Consider the following 24,442-nt stretch of genomic DNA (forward strand, 5'->3'; position numbering starts at 1 on the left):
TAAGCTTGCAATATCTCAGTCTTCTCATCTACAGTATTAGAAAAGATCAACCCTAGTTTACTACACACTTTTTGTGAGAATTAACTAAATTAATTGTTAGAAATTAGATCAGAACATCATAAGTGCTATGGAGTATTTCTTTGTTTAATGTCTCTTGTATGCTAGATACGCCAAATATTTGCTAATTGGTGAGATAATTGGCTGCATTTAAAAATCTAACTTCTCATCCATAATTAATGTGAAATTTCAATTATCTATTATGGATAAACTATAGATTTGCTTTTAGAGATTCAAAGCTTTCTAATCTCAAGGAGTTCAAAATACAGTAAAGACTAATAGATGTTACACTTGAGTATTAATTAATTATTCAATACAAAGAATGTGTATAAATAATATACTGTACTGCTGTTTATTCCATTACCTGTGGCTGTACTGCCTTGGACTTCTAGAAATAGGGCTGTTTGCCTAATATCTAAGCTCTGTTAGGTTTATAGTCTTTTTCTCCCTCTCTATCATGCAGTTTGAAATTGTTGTTGCCCAGATACTCAGCTATCACAGTTCCTAAACAGTTAGGGTACCAGACTGATATATACCTCAGAAAGCAGGCAGACCATTCTGAAAAGGGACACAGTTCCTAAGGCACTACATTTCATCCCTGACCTAATGTAAAAGCACACTTTGAAGCATACACACTATCACTGCACAGGATATACTTTTTGAGGCATTTTAGATTTTGTATATTAGTGAGTTGCTCAGTAAATATGTCAGTGGAATCTAAATCTCAAAATGTTTTGATATGCATATCATACGTTTGAAAAGAAAATGCATAAGCAAGCTCTTCTTTTTTTTAAACAAGCTCTTTAACAGAAATTTTTACAGTACCAACTTTTCTCCTGGAATTTAAACTTTCATTTCAATTCCACTGTAGAGTTTTACTCTAATGTCAAGATTGTCATGTTTGAAAGTCTTTTATTAATCACCAGTTTATATTTACCTTGAAGTAAAGAAATTTAAATTATCAAAGTGAGAAATATGCTGTACATAAACATATCCATGAAAAGCCTAAAACTCAACTTGTGACAGGGGATCTACAACCAACACAAACAAAATTTAAGACAAGCTTTTGGTAATCCCTACAAATAATTTTAGAAGTAGATATTCCTGCATCAGACTGCTATGATTAAAATATACTAAAACTTAGTATCATGGCACAAATTTCCTTGATATATTAATTGTTTGGTTTATTTCCTTTTCTTCCTCAAATTCAGCTAGCTGATTAAATATATTGAGTGAATGTTGAGGTAAATTTTTAGAACAAGCTTTCCTCCAATTTTGTTTGAAGTAAAGAAATGGAAACCACCTGATTTATAAATGAAATGCTTTGTTCCTTAGTAAAGTTATTCATTTTCTCAGCATCCAAGTCAATATTTCAGATGGCTTCTTCCCTAGTGCAGTGGGCACTATTTCCTATTTTGGGAACCACACACATAGGATGATTCTGAATGAGTGAACATTCAGTCTTTCTTTTGTGGAACGGAAGTGGGGTTACTGTACGGGAGAAGCAGAAAGAAGAAAACAGCTTTCTCAGAGAACACATAAGAAAACTGAGGATCTGGGAACTGATTCCGCTCAGAAACCCTACATATATTCACGGGACGGCATGTCTTAATTCCAGCACTGTGGCTGTTTGGGGCAGGATAATTCTTTGTCTTGGGGGCTGTGCTGTGCATTGCAGGGTGGTCAGTGGCGTTCCTGATCTGCACCTATGGGATGTCAGTAGCATCTTCCCAATTGTGGCGAACAAAATTTCTCTAGACATTGCCACATAGTTCCCTTGGGAAAGAAATTACTACCTATCTTGAACTGCTGTCCTAGTGTATGACTGCCCGTGTGTGGAGAATACCTCAGCAGTGAATATCACATTGAATTAAACCCTATTAAACACCAACAAATTTCAGAAAGTCTTAAGGGCAAACTGGGATTCCTTGTGTACCTCAAAGCACAGGAATATTTAAAATATTCCGACAATTCCATCAATAAGAGTCAGTTCATCTTCCACGTTCTTCTGGGACCTGAATATATTTGTGTTTGTATTTTTTAATATCCTTACAGGTTTGAAAGCCTCACACTTCTTGGGGGGATATAGGTTTGTTTAATGGAGATGGAGGCAAACTGACTAATCTTTCTATGTGAGTATCCTGTTCTTTTCTTCAATAATTATATTAATATGAGCCTTCAGAGACAAAACGTTATATTACCTACTTTTAATAAGAGCTTAATACAACAGGATGTGGCTTTCCCCAAAAATGTCAAATTTAAAAAACAAAACAAAATTCTTCCGCATCTCCACCTCCTGCCCTTTTTTCTATCCTTCCTTCTCATCCTCCTCTTCTTTTTCTCCCTTTTTCTTTGCATTGTTGCATTTCCAGTGCCCATTGTGAATTACAGCATATGGTTTTCAAGGCAGCTAAATTCTAAGCAGTTTGGAATATGGGACTGAATTCTATTCACCTTGCATCTCCAACACTTAGGAGAGGAAGTTATGTTGAATGTAACTCCTTACAAGTATTTTAACCTTTAAAGGTGCCTAATCGGTCCTTGATAAATGTTTGGTGTTGAATAAAGGACTAGTTGGGAAAATAGCAGTAAGTTAACTTTTAATGAGTTATTAAACATTTAGCATTAATTCTATGAGCATACTAGAGGACTGTAGGCAAATGGAGAAATTACAGAGTTACTACTATAAAAGTGTAATTGAACATTCACTTTGACACCGAAATCTATAGAGACACTGAGAAACTTTGAAAATACAGAAAAGAAAATAATATTCTAAAATTTTAAATTGAAGCATTTTCATCTGCTTCAATCTCTTGCTTATGCATTCTTATACAATTTAGTATATATGCACAATTCTACATTCTATTTTTCTTAGTGTTTAGCTTTAGTGAGGTCAAGAACAACTTTTTTTGTTTGCTCACTGTCTTATCCCCAATTTGTAAGACATATTATTAGGTATGTAAACACACTTAATACTAGTTAGGTTTATTGAATAGATGGCAAGTACATAATAGTATGCACAATGAATATACATGAAGGAAAATGTGTCATGAAGGGCATTACAACAAAACTTTTTCTGTATTATTGAAAACATCATAATGAGGCTACAGTACATCTTTATACACAAGTGTTTGGATATAAGGCTTTATTGCTACTTTATTTCTTTTGGAAAGATTCCCAGAAGATGAATTACTGGAAAAAAGTGTGATACTTTTAAGAGTTTACATTCAAAGGTTTTACTAATACAAGATCTTATGATAAGATATGAGAACACGATGTTTCAAATCATCATACAACAATTTAACAAATAAAAATTTCTCTCATTTAAAAAAATGTTAAAGAGGTAAATGAGATTGACTTTTTTTTCTAAATGTTTACTATCAATTTGTATTTACTCTGTAAACTAAATGTTTATGCTTCCGATTGGAGACTATTTTGAAATGCAGAAACTACAAGTTAAAACTGTTCAAAAGAGCCTCCTGGGGGTTTTTTTGGCTTAGCCACCTCGGACGTATTCCTCTTTCCTATCTGTCCTGCACGTCTCCCAAGATTTCTGAGTGGATCTTCGAGCTAGGATCTACATGAGCTCATTAGGAACTACAGAGCACAAAACACAGGCAAGATATTATTATCAATTTTCCCTACATTACATTTGTAAAGAGGGGAGACTGCATCTGTCATCTCCTCTCAAGTTTACACCATTTGCTTCTTAAGTATTTTCAGGGTTTTTCCATAAGAGCAGCTGTAGTACAAAGACTGACAGAATTAATGAGTATAAGGAAACATACCACTATTTCTAAAATAAAGCGAGGAAAAAAGGTATGTTCATACAGTAAAACAAAGAGGATCACTGCAGATAAATCTACAGTCTTTTTCAATCTGATGTTATTAAACAGAGTAGATACTAAATATGAGATGAGGACAATCTAGTGAAGTCTGCTTTTTTTGAGAGCAATCTCTGGTCAAATTTTGGTGACTCATGGGAGTGAGGACTATTATATAACACCATCAAATCCAGGACTGGAAAATAACCATAGTAATGTCAGTGTCTCATGCTATGCTTTGTACAATACAGTTTACAACTGAAGAGGCCTAAAAAATCAATAAAAATGGGCTAATAATTGTGCTTTTAAAGATATAAAAATGGGCTTAATTTTAAAGCATAAAAATTAATCATATAAAGGGTAGCCGAATATAGGGAATATTATGTTTCAGCCAAAATGCAAAACAAATTAAATTGCAATATCTTATAAGCAGCAGAATTCTATATTTCTTTAGAATTAATGTCAGATTTAATTGTTTTTTTCCTTCATATTGCTGGGCATAATTAGACACGGCATCTTCTTAATGTTGTCAAGGTGCTTTCCTTAAGAAAATATGCTTGTACAAAACAGAGTCAGATGATAATAGGCCTTTGATATAAATAGTGTGTTGATGAGAGTTTCAATACTAGTCCATCAGACAAAACTAATTAAACTCAGGTAGGTAAATGGTGGTATGCCAAATTCATAACCCATTTGTTTGCTTGAAATGCATATGGACAAAGATAGATAACTTTGGCGGACCCAAAAACCAGAGGACAGGATTGACAAGCCAGTACTGAGTGTATTTACATAACAGGCTGAAAGTGAAATTTGTGAAGAGCCATGGTTTTCCAAGGGGATGTTATGATTAATTAAAAGTTTTATTATATTATTTTTATACAATCAAATTGTTGGTGAGAATTTTGGGTAATGTTTCTTAATATTGGGAAATGACAGCGGAGGTTGCATCTGTACTTCACAAGTGACTAGTTTCAAGATTGATTATTGATGTGTACCATGGGTGCAAGGGAGTTAAAAATAGCACGGAGTGGGGGTAGATTACTGAAAACAGAATTGGACTCAGTAAGAAGCCCTTGTTTGGTCAAGGCTTGGTCAATTTCTTGGAAATCAACTTCTTTATACAAGTAGTTATGGGCAAGCCATGTATCTTTATCATTTAAGAAAAAGGGACATAATTAAAGTGGGCATTTGAGGAATTCATATGGAACAAATATGTAAGGAATTCTTTAGGGCTTTTGTAAGAAAACCACTTTGTGTGCTTCAGACTTGTCCTGAAGGGCATCATATCCTACATGGTGTGAAGTGTTCAAAAATCAAGATTTGTTGAATTGGATTGAAACTTGATCCAGTATTGGAAATGTCACTCACAAATTTGTTATATATATTAGTCATTGCTTTATGAGAAAGAAAGCTATCTTTGACTCTAAATCAGCTAACCATGTTCAATAATCTTTCAAAGGTCATTAATGAAAAAGAGGATACAACAACATTTTGGAGGGAAGAAATTCAGAATGAATTTATTTCATCATAAAAGAATACTCTAAAGCCAATAATAGAAATTTAATTGATTCTGGCATGGGTGGAAGCCAGAATTGATCTTTAGTAATATTTGTAAATAAAACAAAGCAACATAACCAGAATAATATTAAAGCTATCTTATGAGTAGTTAAAGTATCCATATTTTTTAGTCATTCTTGGAAAAATTTATTTAAAAGTCCTGTTTCTTTGATACTTAATACATTTTTTGCAACAATAATGAAAATAAATATGCAAAGAGGAAGGTGCAATGAAGAGTAGCAGGTATGCAAACGAAAAATCTCCATAATATTATACTGTTTGTTTTAAATTTAATTTTCATCAAATTAATTCATATAGATCCCCAAATTTATTTTCTGTAAAAGTAATTATTGCCAGGAAGTACTATACCTTCATGATATGCTGTGTTTTTCCTGAACAAATGTTCATCTATTCTACCAGACTGTGTGGCATTTGCTCATATTCAACAACTGTGGAAATCTGGAACAAGGTTTCTTCTCTTTCTTTAAAAGTGTTTAATTCCTTTACATGTGCCAGACACAACTTATGTATAAGTTAAAAAGAAAATTTCTATGTAATAATTTTTATTATTTGACCTGACAATGATCATAATAGCCAATTATTCATTAGGAAATCAACATGTCTACATCCTTTAAACTTGTATGTAACTGTTTGATTCTGAAATCTAGAAGTCAGCCTCTGTTGGATGGAAAATATGATTTGAATGTTCATTGTAGCTTAAGCTAGATATAACGAAATTTTACTTGGGAAATGTTAGAATATGGATTTATATGAAGCACTTTTGTAATCTATGCCTTGAACAGATGAAATGAAACATTTTAAATGTAGTTTATCAAATGACTAGTTTCACTCTTTTCATTATACTATGTAGGTAAATAAAAATAGTATGGCTGTCTGAATTTGATGTTCACAGAGTTAATTACAGGCAACAAAGCATTCTGATCCTGTTTAATAAGATTGCCTTTAAACAGCTGTTTTAATGAAAAGATCACAGTAGTGGTTTAATGTTTACTAAGTACTAGGCATATTTCCATAAAAGCTACAGTAAAAAAAGCTAGATTCATGTTACATAAAACAGTTCAAGTAAAACCACTATTTTCCAATTCAACCTGTATTTGTCATCCAGAATAGTATACTGAGCAGGCATTACATAAGAGTTACAATATCAGAGACAAATTTCAATAAGAGATGTGGGAAAGTGTGTCCAGAAACCAACTGTCTTATGATATATTTACTCAATCAAATCCACTTAAAGTTACAGGGGCTTTTTAAAGCTTCACCTTTTTAGAAGTCTTTAAAATGGGGTCATGCAGCCACTTCTTGAATACCCTCTATTCCAAGAAACAAACAGATCAAAGGCCACAGCCGTCCTATTACCCGGATGTGGTTACAACAGAAGAGCACAACCAATCTGTTCTTCAGTACTAAAGAAAATGATCTGTTCTTCAGTACTGAAAAGGTGACTGTGTGGTCTTGCTCCCTATTTAGAAATTTGAAGATGGCATTCATGCTAATACAGAGAGTTACACTCAATAGTGACAATTTGGCTGCCTGAAAGTTTCAAATGGTGATATTTACTTAGGTGAATTCTCCCCACCGCAGTCTGTATTTTCAGATTTGTAAGCTCAGAAATTTGATTTCACCCGTGTTTCAGAGTGTATTAACACCAGTATGAGGACCCATCTCAACTAAGCTCACTAAAACTAATGCGTAAGCCTGGAATGAAAAATTATTATTTCAAAAGAGGAGTCTTTCACTAAAGAGTGAACTTTAGTGGCATTTATTTCAGCCTGATCAGAGATTCATGAATAAATTATGCTGGGATGGACCTGCCAATATTTGCAGCTCACAGTAGGTTTTTATTGTTAAAAGTCTTCAGAATTTTCCTTGTTGAAATACGTTCAGAGAAAGAGTAGCTTAGAAGTCATCAGGGCCATTATATGTTGATTTTATAGGTTAATTTTCAGAATAAAATCACATCTAAATTTTTGGAATTGAAAAGTTTGAAGACTATCAGCATGGTCCTCAAAAATTGCCTATACTGTTACTTTATTGGATTTTGTTCTCACTGATATTGTGTAATCTAAAATACTCTCTAGAGTAGATATTAATACTTTCAGATAAAAGAAAGTGAAATTCAATACTTACATATCAGTCAGTTCCTTATTTTAAAAAATGAAAATTTCCCCTATAAAATCAAATGTTTAAGGATATTTTAACTTTTTTCTTGGTGATATATTTTTTTAAACAAGTTCTGCCCTTTTCCTCATACTGGTATTTTTCTTCAGTTTATTTTTTGTGCAATTTTATGAATTACCACAGATTTAAAAATCATCTCCTGACAAGCTTTGATAACAATATTATTATTTGTTCTACCATATGTTATGTTCTTTCCTGGATAGTCTTACTTTAATAAACTCAAATTTCCCATAGTTTTAAGTACACAAGGAAACTGGGGAATACAACAAACAGTAAATTAATCGATCTATGATGAACAAATTAACCAAAAGAGGGACTTCTGCACATCCTTTGAGGTCTATCTCAAATATCACTTCACCTGTGAGAGATGTTGACTTCTGACATCACCCGTGCTGTATTCCCTTCTGCTCTTGCATAACCCTGGCTTTGAGCTCACCAGCTGGCTGTGCTTATTCAACATAAACATCCTTGGGTTCCTTCCTGTACCCTACTATGGGTGGATGCACAATAAATCATGAATAAATATGTGTCATATACTCTTCCTTTAGTATGTACCTATATGGACATAAAAGATAACATCTTTGAGTTTATCTCTTATAAAATTAAAGCTGAAGTGGGAACAGCTTTGGGAAGATAATCTCATTCTCATACATGAGAATGAGTCTTAATTTGGGCTCCTACAAATGGATTGATCCATGAATTTGACAGAGTTTTCAGAAGAGGACAAAATCAAGCCCAGGTAGTGCTAAACAAGAAGAGAAATTTGTATTTGAAATTTTTTTTTTATAAACCAGTTAAAAAATTTAAAGGAGAGTGTGTGTGCATGTATGTATGTATGTATCTATCTATCTATACATATTTTTGAGCTAATATTTATTTGATGCCAACTTCTGGTTATAAATGTCAAGGCCATTCAGAAAAGTTTTTGTAGTTTCTATTTTAGGGATAATTTTCTACCCAAATTCAGAGACCAGTGTTTATACTTCTAATTTATAATAAAACATCATATATCTGCTATTATCACATGACTAGAACAGAATCTAAGCAATTCAGGTAATGGTGTATCAGTCTTTAAAAGAAGGCTGCTTTGTGGCACATTTATGACAAATAAAATATAATTCAAAAGGTACTGATTGTAGTATTTATTGGAAAAAGCTCCACTATGAGATGCCATCTCTGGAACAGTTCCCTTTAAACATCTCAAATCTTTCAAGCGCTCCACTGTACCAGGGTATTTGGTTTACATGAGCATATAATATTAAGTAGCTAGCAAATAAAAGCAAAATTTAGTGGAAAACCAGATTACTTGGTTCTACTGCTAATGTTGGTCAGTTCTCTAAATTACAGCAATATAACCCAGGGCCGCATAATATGATAGCAAATCACACAAAAATGGCATTAATGAATACCCATTCTAATACAGCAATTTGCAAAGTCAGCACCGTCCGGTTAATAAAATATTCACTATTCAGGGATGATTATGCTTAAATTAAAGCAAATTACTTTTGCTTTTTTAAAAAAGAACATGCTTTTAAGTAACTTTTTAGCCTCATATTTTGTGAAAAGGTGACAAGTGCAGTTTGGCTTTTGTGAAGACATGCCTATGACAAGAAGATCCTAATTTAACTCTAAAATATAATTTATTATCTAGTTATTATTGTGTGGTTATAATTTAATTTCAGTCCTTATAAAATAAACACTAACCAAAAAATGCACGCTATGTTAAATATAAAACACTATTCCTTCCAAGTGTTATTTATAGGTGTTTACATTGTAAGGCATACAACAATGTGGGTAAAGTATATACTGAACATTTTTTAGTTCCTCAAACGATCACTAATACAATTCCCTTATCACAGAGTCACCAAGGATGGGCCTGGAAGTATTGATAGCCACTACCTGAGTATGCCAAAACTCTAAGTGCTTTGAAATACACAATAATTTGGTGACAATATGAACACAATATTTCCTTTTATAAGACTCCACATACAATACCGTTAGTTAACTACATGGTTATTATATGTAGCTTGATTCACTATAAATGCCGTTATAACACCTGTGGTTTCCCTCATTAAGAACTGAATGGATGGGGTCAGGGGTTGAAAGGGCAGCATATGTGCCATGAAAGAACTAGTTAACATGGCCTATTATATTGGTGCACTGGGGAATCTCATTTCTATTCATCAGATGATTAGTTCAATCAATATTTATTCCTCTATGCTCCCTTTGTCTTATGTTACAAAAGAGACATCCTTCAAATCCATGGCATAAGCCTTGTTATTTATGAATTTGTTGCTTAATTTGAGAGGGAATATTTTATTTATTTGCAAGTGCTGAATTCTTTGATTCCCTTTCCCTCTAATTATCATTAGGTAGTATAATGGAGTTTCGTGTAGATTATTTATAAATAGATGCTATTAACAGTTCCCTTTTTATGTGACTCAAGTACCACATGTATTCATCTCTTCTCTCTGAATGCTCTGGAAAGTTGCTTCTGTTTCTCAAAATGTTTGAGTTTAGAAGTTGGTTGTAAAAGCCAAGATAAGAATGATTTCTCTCTCAAATATTCATTCTTTTTGTCTGAGTGGGTGGTTATAGGCATATACATATACATATTGCGTATCAGCGTCTATCAACAGACGCCTCCAAAGACTGCTATTATCTGCTTGGGATTCTGTTAAGTCAGAGACTCTATTCAAAGCAAGATAAATATTTCCAAAAAGCTGTAATTGGAAGATGATTACAAAATTACAGGAATAATAATTTTGTGTAAAGTACTCATTTTATCATAGGTCATTATTATATCACAGACTTATTTCATTATTCTGCTTAATTTCTTTCCTTTAGATAAGGGTGGATGGAATAGTGGGACTATCTATCAATTATTCAGAACAATCTCTTTTTAAATATTTATTTTTCTATATGCTTTAATATCACTGTTTTATTAGTATCAGTTAACATAATGCCAGTGTAATTAAAAGCCTTTACTTGTTTTTTGCCTTTATGAAATAAACACAGAAATGGTTTAGTTTTAAGAGATTCCTTTTATATTGCTAGAATGATAAAAATGTTATGTGAAATCACTTCATGTTGTCATGTATATTTAATTTGGCCAGAATTTGACAACCTTTATTTACTTAGGCATTAATTTGCTTATATATAGATATATCTATATATCTATATATAATATAATTTTTAACTCAATATTTTACTAGAAAAATTTAAAATTCTTTATTAATTCAATGTTATCATATCCACTTTATATTATTTAAATTACTTAGATTAATTATTTAAATTATTAATCACAGTGAAAAAATGTGGTTAATCTAGACCCTCACTTTATTTCTTAGAACTACTGTAGCAAAAAGTATAGAGGTTATAAAGGCCGTCTTGTATTCCTAAAAAGTGAATAAAAGTTTGTAAAATGAGTAGTCATATTTGAAAAACATTTTACTTATATTTTTATGTCAGAAAAACTTCCTGTATTAGTTATTTCAAACTCTAGTGGCAATTCTGCGTATGCTACTTTTAGAAAAAGGTATTTTTTACAAGGTTTGATTGTCATTTTCATGAAGAACAACTTTAATATTAGGTAATTTCTTTTTGTGATAAAATTAAGGTTTCATGAGTTAAATTTTTAAATTTAAAAATCAAATACTTGCCTGTATAATTCCTTGCAAGGCTGTTAATAATTTCACCTTTAACAAATTGTTACTAAGATAAGTAAATGTTAACGTTCATATTTGATTAAGAGCATAAAATAGTTACTTATGTGAAAGCTGAACTATCATAGAAAACCACTTTAATAATGATGCAAGAAATCATCTTTAAAAGATCCTTGAAAGATCAAAAGCTATAATGCTGTTGATGGAAAATCTAAAGACTTCTCTTAAGTTTTAAATGAAGGCCAACAAGGGAGTTTTCCCTCTTGTGTGCATTGTTTATGAAGCCTGCTGCTAATTCTTTTTTCCTTTACACTTCCATCCTGGCTGCTAAATTCCTGCTTCTGTGAAAATACAGAAAAATGAAAGCAGGTGGTCCTCACATCTACCCCAGACACCTGCAGTGTCAAGCATGCTTGTGTCCCAGTGCTTGATATTTTAACCCAGGATTTTGAGGGAGGAAAGGTAGGGAGGCACTAGATGAAATCATTTACGGAAATATTTTTTCTGGGTATATATTTTTCAATCATTCTTGAAATACAGCTTTGGGATTTTTCTTTAGACTGTTGGAATGATTACTTTCTTGGAATAAAGAGTTTACTGATGATTACTTAATGAGCAATTATTAATGGACAACTGATGATGTCCTTCCAGCAATGGTTTTTAATTGTGGCAGGCGGAATGTTGTTTAGAAATATTTAGTTGGAAATAGTTAATTGGAATTTGTGGAGAAGATTAAGAGAAAGAATGAGATTTTTTTAAAAAAATTAAGCACCCCACCAGCAGAACATTCAGAGCTCCATACTTTTGAGGGAGACTCTACCTCTGAGAGCAAGATGCACCTTAAAGTTTCACACTAAATAAAAATTACCTAGTAGCCAATAATAGATGAAAAGCATGCTTCAGAAAGGCCAATCCTCATCCTTGTTTACAGCAAGTGTAAAACCAGATTTCTAATCTGCCCAAGCGACAATCACCTATTGATTGAAAGGACATCTGTGCCCCTGTTTTTGGAAGCAGGGTTTTCTGTGCGGCAGGCCTGAAAAATCCGTCCATTTCCGTGCCCTGTTCAATAAACACAGGACAGAGCTGTCAGGAAGGAGCCTTGAAACCCACACCTGGGCTTGCTCCTTTTTTTTTTTTTTTTCCTTTCTTTTACCTAGGGATGGACCCAATTAAAAGTCCTCCCTTCAGCCTTCCGAAGTTACTCCTTTCATTATTGTAATCAACGAAGAAGAAGCATCTCTAGAACTCATGTGGTACCCTTTTGCAGACAAAGGCTCTAATGCTTTGTGCACCACCAAATACATCCTCCTCCGCCCCAGGCCATTCCTCTGCGTCCTAAACTCAGTTCAGCTGTGAGGCTGGACAAGGAACTCAAAAGATCAGAGCCTCTTAACCCTTTACTTACCCTAGAGTTTCCTGGGAATAAAGGCTCTTAAAAACACAGGTGAAACAGGGTGGGGGAGGAGTGGTGAAGGGAGTTGGGGCTGGGTAGGTTTGGTAGGTTGGCACCCGCGGGGGAGGGGGAGGGAATCACTCAATTCTAGACCACTTGCTTCACACAAAGTGCCCGAGCTCAGGACAGTTTGCCAGCTGCAAACTGGACCAAGGCACTGATGGAATCACCTGGGAATGGGAACCCTGGGAAGGGGATGGGGGAGGCATGGATGGGGGACAAAGCCAAGCTCGAAACCCGCCCCTCCCCCAAGTATATTCTGCTTGGTAGCCCAGCACAAGCAGAAGTGGATTCATTTCCCGCACTCGTCTCTCAAGTTCACACTCAAGTTCAACCCCAACTCCCACAAGCTTGTGAATAGCTTGTATCTTTCTTTTTCAGTCCTCAAGGAACAGCTCCTGATGACGGGCAGGGCATTGTCCCCACGGTGCTCGAAAGTCAGTAGAGAGACAGTGAAGGGATAGAAGAGGAGAGGCTGTGAAGGTAAGAGAGAGACTTGGCCTTCACTTTTGGCCCAGCAGGGCCCCCAGGCTGTCTCTGTCCCCTAAGTTAGAACTTGTAAGGTCTCCGGGAGCCTGGTGCCTAGGACAAGGACGTGGGGTCGCACTGGGTTTCTCAAGGTGGCTTTCACCTCTTCAAGCTCCTGGGTCCACAAGCACCCTGAAAGGAACTCGGACTGTCCCCGGCAGACAGCCCCTGCGGGAGCTTCGCGGTGAAGGTGTAGCCTACTCTGAGCCCCTTTCTATTCCTCAGTGCAAGGAGGGAGCCAGCAGCCTTTATGCCCCAGGTCCTAGTGCCCGCTATGAACTGCTGTGCACGTGGTTTTAGATGTTTAGCAAAGTATGAACACAGCCACAGGGGTGATGTCGGAAGGGGAGGAAAAGGGAAAGACCGGCTGGAAGTTTCAGACAGGAGCAAGGGAAACCAGAGGAAGGTGGATGGGATGATGAGACGGGACAGAAAAAATTCGAAGACTGGGGAGGCTCTCCTTAAGTAACAGTGCTTTTTCACCAGCTGCCCAACTACTGTTTCTTGACTACCGGAACATGTGACTCACCCCCACCCCGACAGTCGAGCACTCCGATCCCCAATCTCCTGCACGGGTTAATCAAGACTATCCCACCAGGACATCCTTGTCTCTTATCTACACTCGTCCCCTCGCATTCCGCGGGCAGCTTCTTTCCGTCTGTCTGTCCCTCTACCACCTTCTGTTTCCTGCTACGTCCCAAGGTCCAAGCCAGCTAGTCCATTCTATGCCCCTGGGGCTGAGCTCAGGGCTCATCCAGTGCCCGCGGGGCGCAGAGGTGGGGGCAAGGCTCATTGTCTCTTGGGGCCTTCTCAGAGGTATAGGAGGAGTGGTGGAAAAGGAACGAAGGAAGCGCATGATAGGCGAGTGTTTGCAGCCTGGTTCTCTCCAACGCTTCCTGCCTGGATCACCTCTTTCCAAGATTGAGGATGTAGGAAGGTCCGCAGCTGACCAATCCCAACTTTCTGTTGCCAGAATCCGAAGGTTGTGAGAAGGGGAGGAAAGAGCCCCCAAAGAACCGCAGGGTGGTCGGGAACAGAAGCTAGGAGGTGAGGGTGCTCAGGTCCTTAAGCCAAGCCGAGACCCTGCTGTCTTTTTAAGGAAACTGTGAAGTTGTGATCGACTGGAAAGTGAGGGTGTGGGGATCCAGGCAGAGAGCGCAGGAAACCTAGAGGTCCTCCGCACCAAAGAGGAGACAGATAAAATGACTCCCCAGAGTCCCTGGCCAGCCGCTCAGGTATCCCAGAGTGCGGTCACCGCAGGTGTTTCCACCCTGTCCAGAGCTCGCCGCCACGCTGCTGCCTGTTTGCCCCTGGGTCCTGCTGTCGGCCGCTGGGGTCCAGGCCTGAGGGCGCAACCAGTGGGGCCTCCCGCAACTGCCTTCATCTGACAGAAGGGCAAGAGCCGCTGATTACTGCGCCGCCGCACGGGGCGCGGTCCTATTCTCCCGAACTTTCTCGCTACAACTTTTTTTTGGGATAGCGCTGGTCCCTGGGCTGCGCGGACGCAGGCAATGCCGGCCCGACCAGGGAGGAGAGGCGACGCAAGGGAGAGCTCGGGAGCGGGTTCCGCGTCCGCGTCATCCCAGGACCCTCTGTCTAGTGCTCCTGCGAAGGGACGCGCTTCGGGCTGGGGCGCGCGCGGACCCGGCACCCCGCAGATGCGTGCGCCCTGGCGCGTCTGCTCTGCGCTCCGCACGCCCAGCCTCCGCCCGTGGCCACTGCGTGCGAGGCGCTGCCAGCTGCCTGTGCCCGGAGTCGCCCGCCCCACGCTCCTGCAGCCCGCACCTGCTACCGCGCCCGAGGGAGAGCGCCGCGCAAAACAGATCGGGGCAACTCGAGAACTGGGAGCAAGCATGTAGCCCAGCTCCCCTTTCCAAAAACAGCGCTCTCCTGAGTCCCAGAAAAACTCCCCAGAGGCGTCAGGACCTCCCCACAACTTTCTCAGCCCGTGCCCTCTGCAGCCCCACCTGCTAAGGCGGTCTAGCGCGGCGCCTCCCCTCCCCCACTCCCCATCGGGCTGGAGTTGGCCGGGTCTGGGGACCCTCGGTGCCGCGGGCTCGCTTACCTCGCATGGTGTGGCCGCTGTCCCGCTCCGCGTAGTCATGAAGCTGCTGCCAGCCCGAACCCCAGAGAGCCCAAAAATCCCGCTCAGCAGGCGTGGAGTAGGGGGTCGGCGACCAGCAGCCGCGCCGCGAGCACCATCCCTCCGGGCGCACTCTGCGGCCGCGGGCTGACCGGGGCCGCCGCCGGGTTCAGCGCTGACGGTGGCGGTGCTGACTGTTTTGATGGCTGTTGGTTTGTTTGTTTGCTTTCAGAAAGGGTGAAAAAAATGTCCTGGGCGGTTGGTGCCTGGGTTTTGTTTTGCTTTTTTTCTTTCTCTCCAGTGTGCTTGCTTTTTAAAAATGTCACCGCCTCCGGGCTGAGAAGATTTCTTTTGTGATCACTTGGACTGAGGAGGAGGAGGAAGGGCAGGAGCAGGAGGAGGAGTTGGTGGTGGTTTTGTTAGTTACAAAGAAGAGGGAGAAGGAGCAATGGGGGGGAAAAAAGGAAACAGAAAAGAAAGAAAGGCGACGTGGATGGCAGAGCATGTGCGTTTTCACATGACATCTGTGCCTGTTAGCGGATCCACGATGTTAATTTTCACTGTTCAGTTACAGAGAGGAAGGGAGCGAGAGAAAGAGGAGAGAGATGGAGAGAAGGAGCCGAGAAGGGGCTTATACGGCGGGCCGGGTTCCGCGGAGACTTCAGGCCCCGCCTCCTGTCAGCGCCGCTGCCAATCAGCGCCCGGCAGCGCTCCGAGGGGCGGGGTCCGGCGGCGGGGCGGCGGGAGGCGGGGCCGGGGCTGGGACCCGGGAGTGGGGCGGCCGCGGCCCCCGAGGATTGGAGGCTCCGAGCGGAAGTGCCCAGGGGAGAATCGGGTAGATCTGCAGGTGACTCTCGGTTGTGCCTCAGGAGCCTGGCGGGGGACGCTGGCCAGTCCTCTGAGAGGCACAGAGAAGCGGGGACTACCGGGTCCCACGTTCTGTCCCTCTCTGGCGACGCCTGTGGCCCTGTTTACTTAGGCGTGAACTGGTGGCAGCTCTTTGCAGGGCTCTGTTACAGGGAACTCCGCAGCTCTGAGGAGGGGCGTGCAAGGACACGGACGGGATGCTTCAGTTTTAGTGACCCAAGAGTACAAAACCACTTCCCTCACTTTCAGCACAGCTATAGTGCATTCTCCGTGCTAGTCTTCCACTTGCTTTAAAAACACTGTTCAGATGCTTTCTGTCCCCCGTTTTAAAAAAGCCCTGAGCTGTGTGTGTGTGTGTGTGTGTGTGTGTGTGTGTGTGTGTGTGTCTGTGCTTTCTCTTGTCAACAAATCTGATTTTTGGAGGATTTGCTGAAGATGGGCTCCAGGACTCCAGGTAAACCTAAGCTGGCAGTGTGACCACCGAGTGATGCTTTCTGAGCTCTTTAGCTGCTGCAAGGGTTTAGGATTAGGAAACAGTTGATTGTAGTTGTTCCTGACTACATTTACCTATTTAAAGGAGGTTGCAATGAAAGCTAGATAAAGTTATTGGTACTGAGGTGCAATTTGTTATCTACACACATTTATTTGTATTTTGTTAAAACTCTAATACATACATCTAAACTGTCCCTTTGCAAGGTTTTCCTCTCTGTGGGCAACTAACATACCATATACGTGACTGCATCTACTTCCTTCCGTATAGTAGGGGCTTTCATAAATAATTGTGTTAGCTGGTCACCCTAAAAGACAGGGAGGCAAAAATGTTTGCCGGAGTTTTCCAGTCTCAGGACATTGAGACATGTATTCATCAGGTACCTGCTGGCAAATCAGACCTTATCATTATTTAGGTACTCAAATAATTAGATCTTCCCCAGTATTTATGTGTATTTTGTCAGGTAACACAAAATATATCAGAGACTCAGCGATTTATTGAGTTAATTAGACCATCTACACTGCCAAGTTTCCCCCCTTCCTACTAAATAAAAAAATTAGTTCTTACTAAACCTTCACCAATGTTAATGGACACGGTCCTGCTGTATGCCCTCCCATTTGCAAGCCAATGTATAATTTAAGAAATTTTTGGTACTGAGTGAAAGTTGATTGAGTTATTAATTAAATGAGATGAACAAAAGGAATTCAGGATAGTTATTCCCTTATAAATATCTTCCTCCTAGATTTGTAATTGACACAGTAGTTAATCTTTTAAGATAATATTTAAGGCTCCCTGGTTTTATCATTTTTAATCAAGTAAAATATATTCATCATAACTACATTAAAGCTGTACCAAGTTATGCCTAATTTAGTTGCTTCATTAAAAATTACTGCATATAAAATAGTCAAGAAACAAATTGTGACTATATCATTTTAATTTCATGTGCTTCAAGCAGAGACACAGAAATATTGAAAGTTTCAAAGCCTTTGTAAACATTATAATTATTATTGTTTTTATTTTAGATTTTTATTTCTTATTAGAGTGCAGAGCAATTCCAAAATTAAAGAATTTTAACTCTTTTATGTACTTTTGAGTTTCCAGTTATTTATTGAATTCTGAAACTTCTTTTACTATTGCAACATCTATAATACTTAATACAGATAGTCAAGACCAGTAGCAAAGGTACTTTCTTCTTCTTATGCATTTTTAAATGCCCTCTGCTTTGGTAATTTACAATACATGGTTTTGTTTAGAATGTATTTCTTGATCCTTTCTGAATATTTTATACATGTCAACTAGAAATAAAGCCATCAGTTATGTTATTTTATTTTTTCCAAACTGTATTATATATATATGGTTATGTGAAAGTATTTATTTTCTCTTTTAGAGTGAAGTAAATGTTTATGCTTGATTAACATGCGGTGATCTAAGATACTTTGGACTTTCCTAAAAATTTAAAAACTGAATTCTTCAGTGCTTGTAATAACATCTCCATTTATTTCAACTGAATGGAATCCATTTGTGTAGAACAATTATTCAATATTTAAATGAAAGAAAATATTTCTTAGCAATCATACAATATTTATATATTTATAATCTACCAGCAAATCATATCTCAAGTGACATAATACTATATTAATATTATATACTCATCTGTGTGAAGTACAGTGTCAGTAATTTTATTTGAGTAACTATACAACTGTATGTTTTCCTATCATTTTAAATTTTTGCCTTAAGCTCTGGGCCTGAAGGTTGGAAGCTCAATTTTGATTAATTTCAGTGATAATTAGTCACACGGTGCTGTATACAATTGGAAGAACTGATATAATTTCATTTGGGATGGCCTGTTTACTTGTTTTCCTGGAAGGTCAGCACCTTTTAGGGTTAGCAGTAAGGATGAGTTATTAATGATGAGGAGTATCCTCAAGGAGAAAAAGCTTTCATATTAGCAAACCAGGTAAGGTGGCATAACATTCAAGATGATTTAAATCCTATAATAATTGAAGCAGAGAAGCAAATCATAGTTCATTGTATTCTGGTTGATTAGTTTATACATAAAGTGTACTTTAAATGGTTATGAGTCTTAGGGATACATTGGCAGTTCTTGGACAATATGACACTTGGCCTGATAGAAAGATAGGGTGGTGTTAGCCCACTTCAGGCAGTAGTGTGGTTGAGAAAGTTGAGAGACCTAAAACTACCTTTGAATATTGGAAAATCCAGAAAATATAAAAGAATTTTAAAATGTGAACCTATTGGAAATGAAAACTGTGACTGATACTTTCAGCTTCCTCTTGTTCCAGAAAGCATTGAACAGAAGAGTCTGATAGAGATGCTCTAGTATAGACTCTGTACTAGATTGGAAATTGCCTAGAATACCTCCTACATCCTCTGTAGATTTAAGTGTATTTAGGAAAAGGCACCTACCATACCCCAGAAGCTGTATCAGAGAGAGGTGTGCTTTTCACCTGAGCAGAAGCAAGGACTTTCGTAGCTCCTGGTGCTATGTAGGTGCTAGACACTGGTGAAGAGAAAGCTTTCTACCCTTTTGTCCACATGAACCACAAATTTGGCAAAGTAATAATATCTTTCTTAGTTTCTAAAGGACAGGAGGGGACAAGGGAGAAGAGAAGAGGGAGAGAGAGAGAGGAGACTCTTTGCATAATGGTTGAGGTTGATTATATAATTATGAAAGAAAGTTGAATAAAGTCATTTTTCTAGTACTATTCTCAATTTGATCACAGATAGAGAGGCTTCATGATCAATACTTTAAGTTCTGGTTCATTTTTTATTTCAAAGAGAATAAGAAACAATAACATAGACAAAAACAACACAAAACAAAAACAATAAAAATGATACAGGGTTTCAAAACAAAAGATAAAAATTAACAGCGGTGGTCTCTGGTTCATTTAAAATGTGGATGCAAAGTAGGTAAAAATCTTGAAGACATAGGGGTAGGCAGAGAGTTCATGAACAAAAACCGAACTACATGTGAAATACTTCAAAGAATTGACAACTGGGATCTCATCCTACTGAAAAGTTTCTGCACATCTAAAGAAATTGCTAGCAAAGTAAAAAGAAAACCCACAAATTGGGAAAAAATTCTAGCTGACTGTCCCTTGGACAAAGGTTTTCTATCTAGAACATGTAAAGAATTAAAAAATATCAGCACCTCCCAAATTCAAAGACCCAATTCAAAAATGGGCATCTGAGATAAACACACAGTTCTCAGATAAAGAAATACATATGGCAAATAAATACATGGGAAAATGCTGAAATCATTAGTCATTTGAGAAATGCAAATTGAAACAACATTGAGATTTCATCTCACCCCAGTACGAATGGCTAGCATTAAGAAATCAACCAATAACAAATGCTGGTGAGGCTGTGGAGAAATAGGAACTCTTCTCCACTGCTGGTGGGAATGCAGACTGGTGAAACCACTGTGGAAATCAGTCTGGAGATTCCTTAGCAAACAAGGTCTAGAGGTCCCATTCAACCCAGCTATTCCCCCTCTGGGTATTTTCCTAGAAGATCTGAAAATATCATATCATAGCAATATATGTGCACCCATGTTCACAGCAGCACAATTTGTGATAGCTAAATTGTGGAAGCAACCCAAATGTCCATCCACTGAGGATTGGATAAAAAAATTGTGGTACTCTTACGTACAATGGAATATTACTCAGCTATAAAGAAAGATAACCTCAAGGCTTTTACAGGAAATGGTCACAACTAGAGACAATACTCATAAGTGAAATAAGTCAGACCTGCATGTGTAAGAATCGTATTGCCTCACTAATGTAAGACCTGAAAGAGTGAATAAAAATTAGGAGGTATGATAGACATTGTGAAACAAAAGGAAAATGCTCAAAAGTAAAGGTCAACTGGGATGTGGGAGAAGAGAAGGGAAAAAAGGGGAATTATGTAAGTGTATATTCATAGGATAGCTGACATAGTTGTACTACTGTCTTCTATTTCTGTACAGAAAGCAACAGCTATTGATTACTTGTCTGAGTAATCCTGTACATCTCTGTTTTCTTGAGAAACCACTTTGAAGATATCAATAAGTAATACAACAGCCATTGTTAATTTCCAACAACTTTGTCTGTAACTCTGTTTTGTTTGTATTGTTCTTATGCTATTTTGTAAATGGATGTCTGTTTGTTAATGTTTTCCTTCTTTTATTTCTTAAAATAAAAGAAAAAGTATGGATGCAAGTTCAGCAAGTGTTCAAAATGAAAACAGAAAGCAACTGTTACAAATGTCTAGCTTGTGCTTTGTGTAATAAGTTGTAAAAAGTAGAATAAATTAACTTTAATATGTGGACTAGTTGTGAGAAAGATGAGCATTAGGAAAAGAACAAAATACCCAGGTCAGGAAAAAAGAGCTAGTATTTATTGGATGAATCACATGGTTTATCAGCCTAATTTCTTTTTCTTTCAAAATCCTGCACGTTATACTTTATATGTCCTCCTCTCCCATGACCCATAGTTTTTTTCTGATAGAGAATAAGAGGTTCAGAAAGGTGAAGTCACTTGTCAAAGATCACAGACCTAAAGATAGATCCAGGATTCAAACTAAGATATAATCACTAAAGTGTAAATTCCATAAGTGCAGGAATTTTCTTGACTTTACTTTTATTCAGTGGTGAATTGAAAAATTCTATAATTTTGTGTGGCAAAAAGTAGATGTTTACAGTAATTTTTTGTGGAGGCACAAATGGACTCTTGAACTTTTGTCTCCTGCACAGTACCACATAGCTGCAATCCACTTACTAAGTGACATGAAATAAACAACAGTGAATTTTGGCTTGGAGAGTTAAAGGATATTGTGAAAATTTTATGAAACAATAATAGCCTTACTTGGTCCTTTATAGAATTTAGCAAAATACTTTTTTAATAAATATTTTGTGTTGCAGATAATGTGAACCTGAGTGAAACTGGTACTGGTAAAAATGAGAAAAAGAATGGGAGACTGGATGCAGGACTGACCACCGAAGAATCTATGATGTCTGGTGAATGATTCCGTGGTGGTAATGTTGGCCCTTGTCAGCACAGAGAAGGAGGAAGTCAAGCCAAAGCTTCACAAATAAGGAGACTGGAAGAACAAATATCCCACTAGCACAAATAAATAAGATGGAGTAGGTTCTTTAGATAGGGGAAAATGTTAAGGTCAATTTTTCATTTTAATACACATCAGTGTATTGCTGATATAGAAATGGAGATTGGAAATTGGTTACAAGGGAGAGCGAAGACTTACAAGATACTAGAAAAAGCACCAAGGAAAAGAGAGGCAATATGAGATTTAATGCAAATAAATAATTACATAACACAATAGAATTACAGTTTTATACATACTTATATACTATTATGAATAGAGACAAAGTTTTTTAAATCGAGACACCTACATGTAATAAGTAAAAGTTAGATACATTTCCTTACACATAAATTTAAAGTTAAATATTTTGGGTGGCAAAAAGCTCCCAAAACAAAGTTACTAGGCTGGAGACAGTATTTGCTGCATATTGGTAATACAAAAGATTAATAACCTTTATAAATAAATGAATACCAGCTTACAAATTTAACTTACACAAACAATCAAAACTGGGGTTCATAGAGAAGAGAGAGAGATAATTTATAGCCCCGTGAATGCTACTGAAAAGCTTTTTCCTATAGGACTTGACAAAGTTGTCAGGTGAGTTTTACATTGCTAAGGGTAATATGAATCACAGTGCAAATGTAATATTTTGTATAACTTCACCTTTGTGGCTGGCACCCTCCAAATTATCTAGAATTGGCTATTTTTCTCTTCCTTCACTGCCATCAATCCAAGCTACTGTACCCCTCCTGCCTAAGTGGGTATAATAATCTCAGTATTTGTCTTTCTACCTCCATTCTTGTTCCTTACCTACTCATTTTCCAACTGGCATGTAGAAAGAACTCTTAAAAGTGTAGGTCAAATAGTGAATATTCCTCTCCAGAAATATGATTCATCCTACTGCATTTAATAGTAATCTATGTGCCTTATGTTGTCATAGAAATAGGTCAATTCATGTTGCTGGTTTGCCTAGCCCCTAAATCCAAAGACTAATTTTATAATCAAGGTATAGAAACATGGATTTGTCAGACCCATGTTTATTCTTTAAAATATTTGTAATGATGAATTGCTAATTTTATGAGTTTCAGTATATTAAATAGTGAGTATTTAATGGGAAAATTATCACAAAATAAAGTATTGAATTTTCAATATTTATTGAGTGTATACAAAAAAGCATCAAAATTTTCAACATCGACTGCTTTTTGGTATACTAAGTCTAAAAAAGAACAACACAAAAATTCTTGTATGAACTACAATGAAAATACCAATAGCACTTTACAAAAACCACAATCTTTAGTTCAATTAGCACATCTAAGGCAGTCTGCACACATGACAAGTGTATAATCTGTATACACATATTTCTTATACTGACAGCAAATGTTTTGCTTTCCTGACCTTTTTGTAGGACATACTTAACATCTCAGTGGTCTTGCTGTTTTGTCAGGAACTTCTTGTTATATTATATTGTGTATAATTAGTAGGAACATAATATATCCATAAAATAAAGTATTAAATTCTTAATATGTATTATACATTTAGAATGAACATCAGCATTTTCAATTAGCTGTGTATTTGCTTACAAAACCTAAAAGACAGCATCAGATATAAATTCATATGAACTAAAATGAAAATACCAGTGGAACTCTACCACAAAAATAAGCTTTGCTACAACTGTCACACCCAGTGCAGTCTTCACATGACAACTGCATGTTCCATACACAAGTATCACTTACACTGATCCTATGTATGTTTTATTTTCCTGTATTTTCTTGTTGGGCAAAACTGACATTTTTTTGTTTGTTTTCCTGTTGTAATAGTAGGTCTTTGTGATGCTGTGCCTGCCTGTCCACCTGTCAGCTCACCAATGTGCTCCTCATTTTTTTTTGGGGGGGCTGTTGTTCCTTGGGCAGAAACATTTTGTTTTTCTTCTGCTTTAAATGATCTCTTATGAGTGCCAGTCCCAATTCTCCAAGAAAATTTCTCCATGATGTTTTGCACCTGTTATTTTCTTTGTTAACTATCAAACTATGTATGCCACACATATTTAGGGTTGATTAAAACACAGCCATTGGCCAACACTTTATATTTCAAGTGACACTATGATTTCATGTAACTCATCAACAACATCTATCCACCTTTGGTTTTGTTGTAGAAAGTTACTATCTCAGGCTGCCATTTTGCCGAGGTTTCCCTATCGACATTTCCATCATGGTGCAATATTGATATCAGCAGTACCAGTTTGTTTTTCTTTGCCATATATGAGGCCAATGTTATATCTTTCTGGAATCCAAAGATTGTACCATACAATTTTCTGTTTTAAAATTCCAACGTTTCATTTGGAATTTCTGCTTTGTTCCTGCATACAGTTCATGTGCTGGTCAGTTTGTGCTGTTAGCAAATGTAACATCAACTGGCAACTGGTAAACCAATTGTTAAATGACACAGTTAGTGACATTCCAATTAATTTGAGAGATAGGAGCAACAAGTCTGTTTACAACCTCATTTGGTTTATTACTATATAAATAAGGACCTGATGGTTGAGTTCCAGGATAAATGTCTAAGTTGAAAGCATAGTAAGTCTTCACATCTACAAAGCCATAAATTTTTATGCCACAT

The 24,442-nt window shown here is 37.4% G+C and overlaps 1 protein-coding gene across 1 annotated transcript in view; it reads right to left on the reverse strand.

Moving 5' to 3' along the window:
- Positions 1-15,959, reverse strand: part of Rorb (RAR-related orphan receptor B) — a 179,146-nt gene extending 163,187 nt beyond the window's left edge. The window contains exon 1 of the mRNA XM_005408324.2: positions 15,352-15,959. Within this exon, the coding sequence (XP_005408381.1) occupies positions 15,352-15,358 (7 nt within the window). The 5' untranslated portion in view covers positions 15,359-15,959. The remainder of the gene's footprint in view (positions 1-15,351) is intronic.
- Positions 15,960-24,442: the final 8,483 nt, after the last annotated feature.

Source organism: Chinchilla lanigera, unplaced genomic scaffold (assembly GCF_000276665.1).
Source record: "Chinchilla lanigera isolate Chin_1 unplaced genomic scaffold, ChiLan1.0 scaffold00111, whole genome shotgun sequence".
Taxonomy (NCBI): Eukaryota; Metazoa; Chordata; class Mammalia; order Rodentia; family Chinchillidae; genus Chinchilla; species Chinchilla lanigera.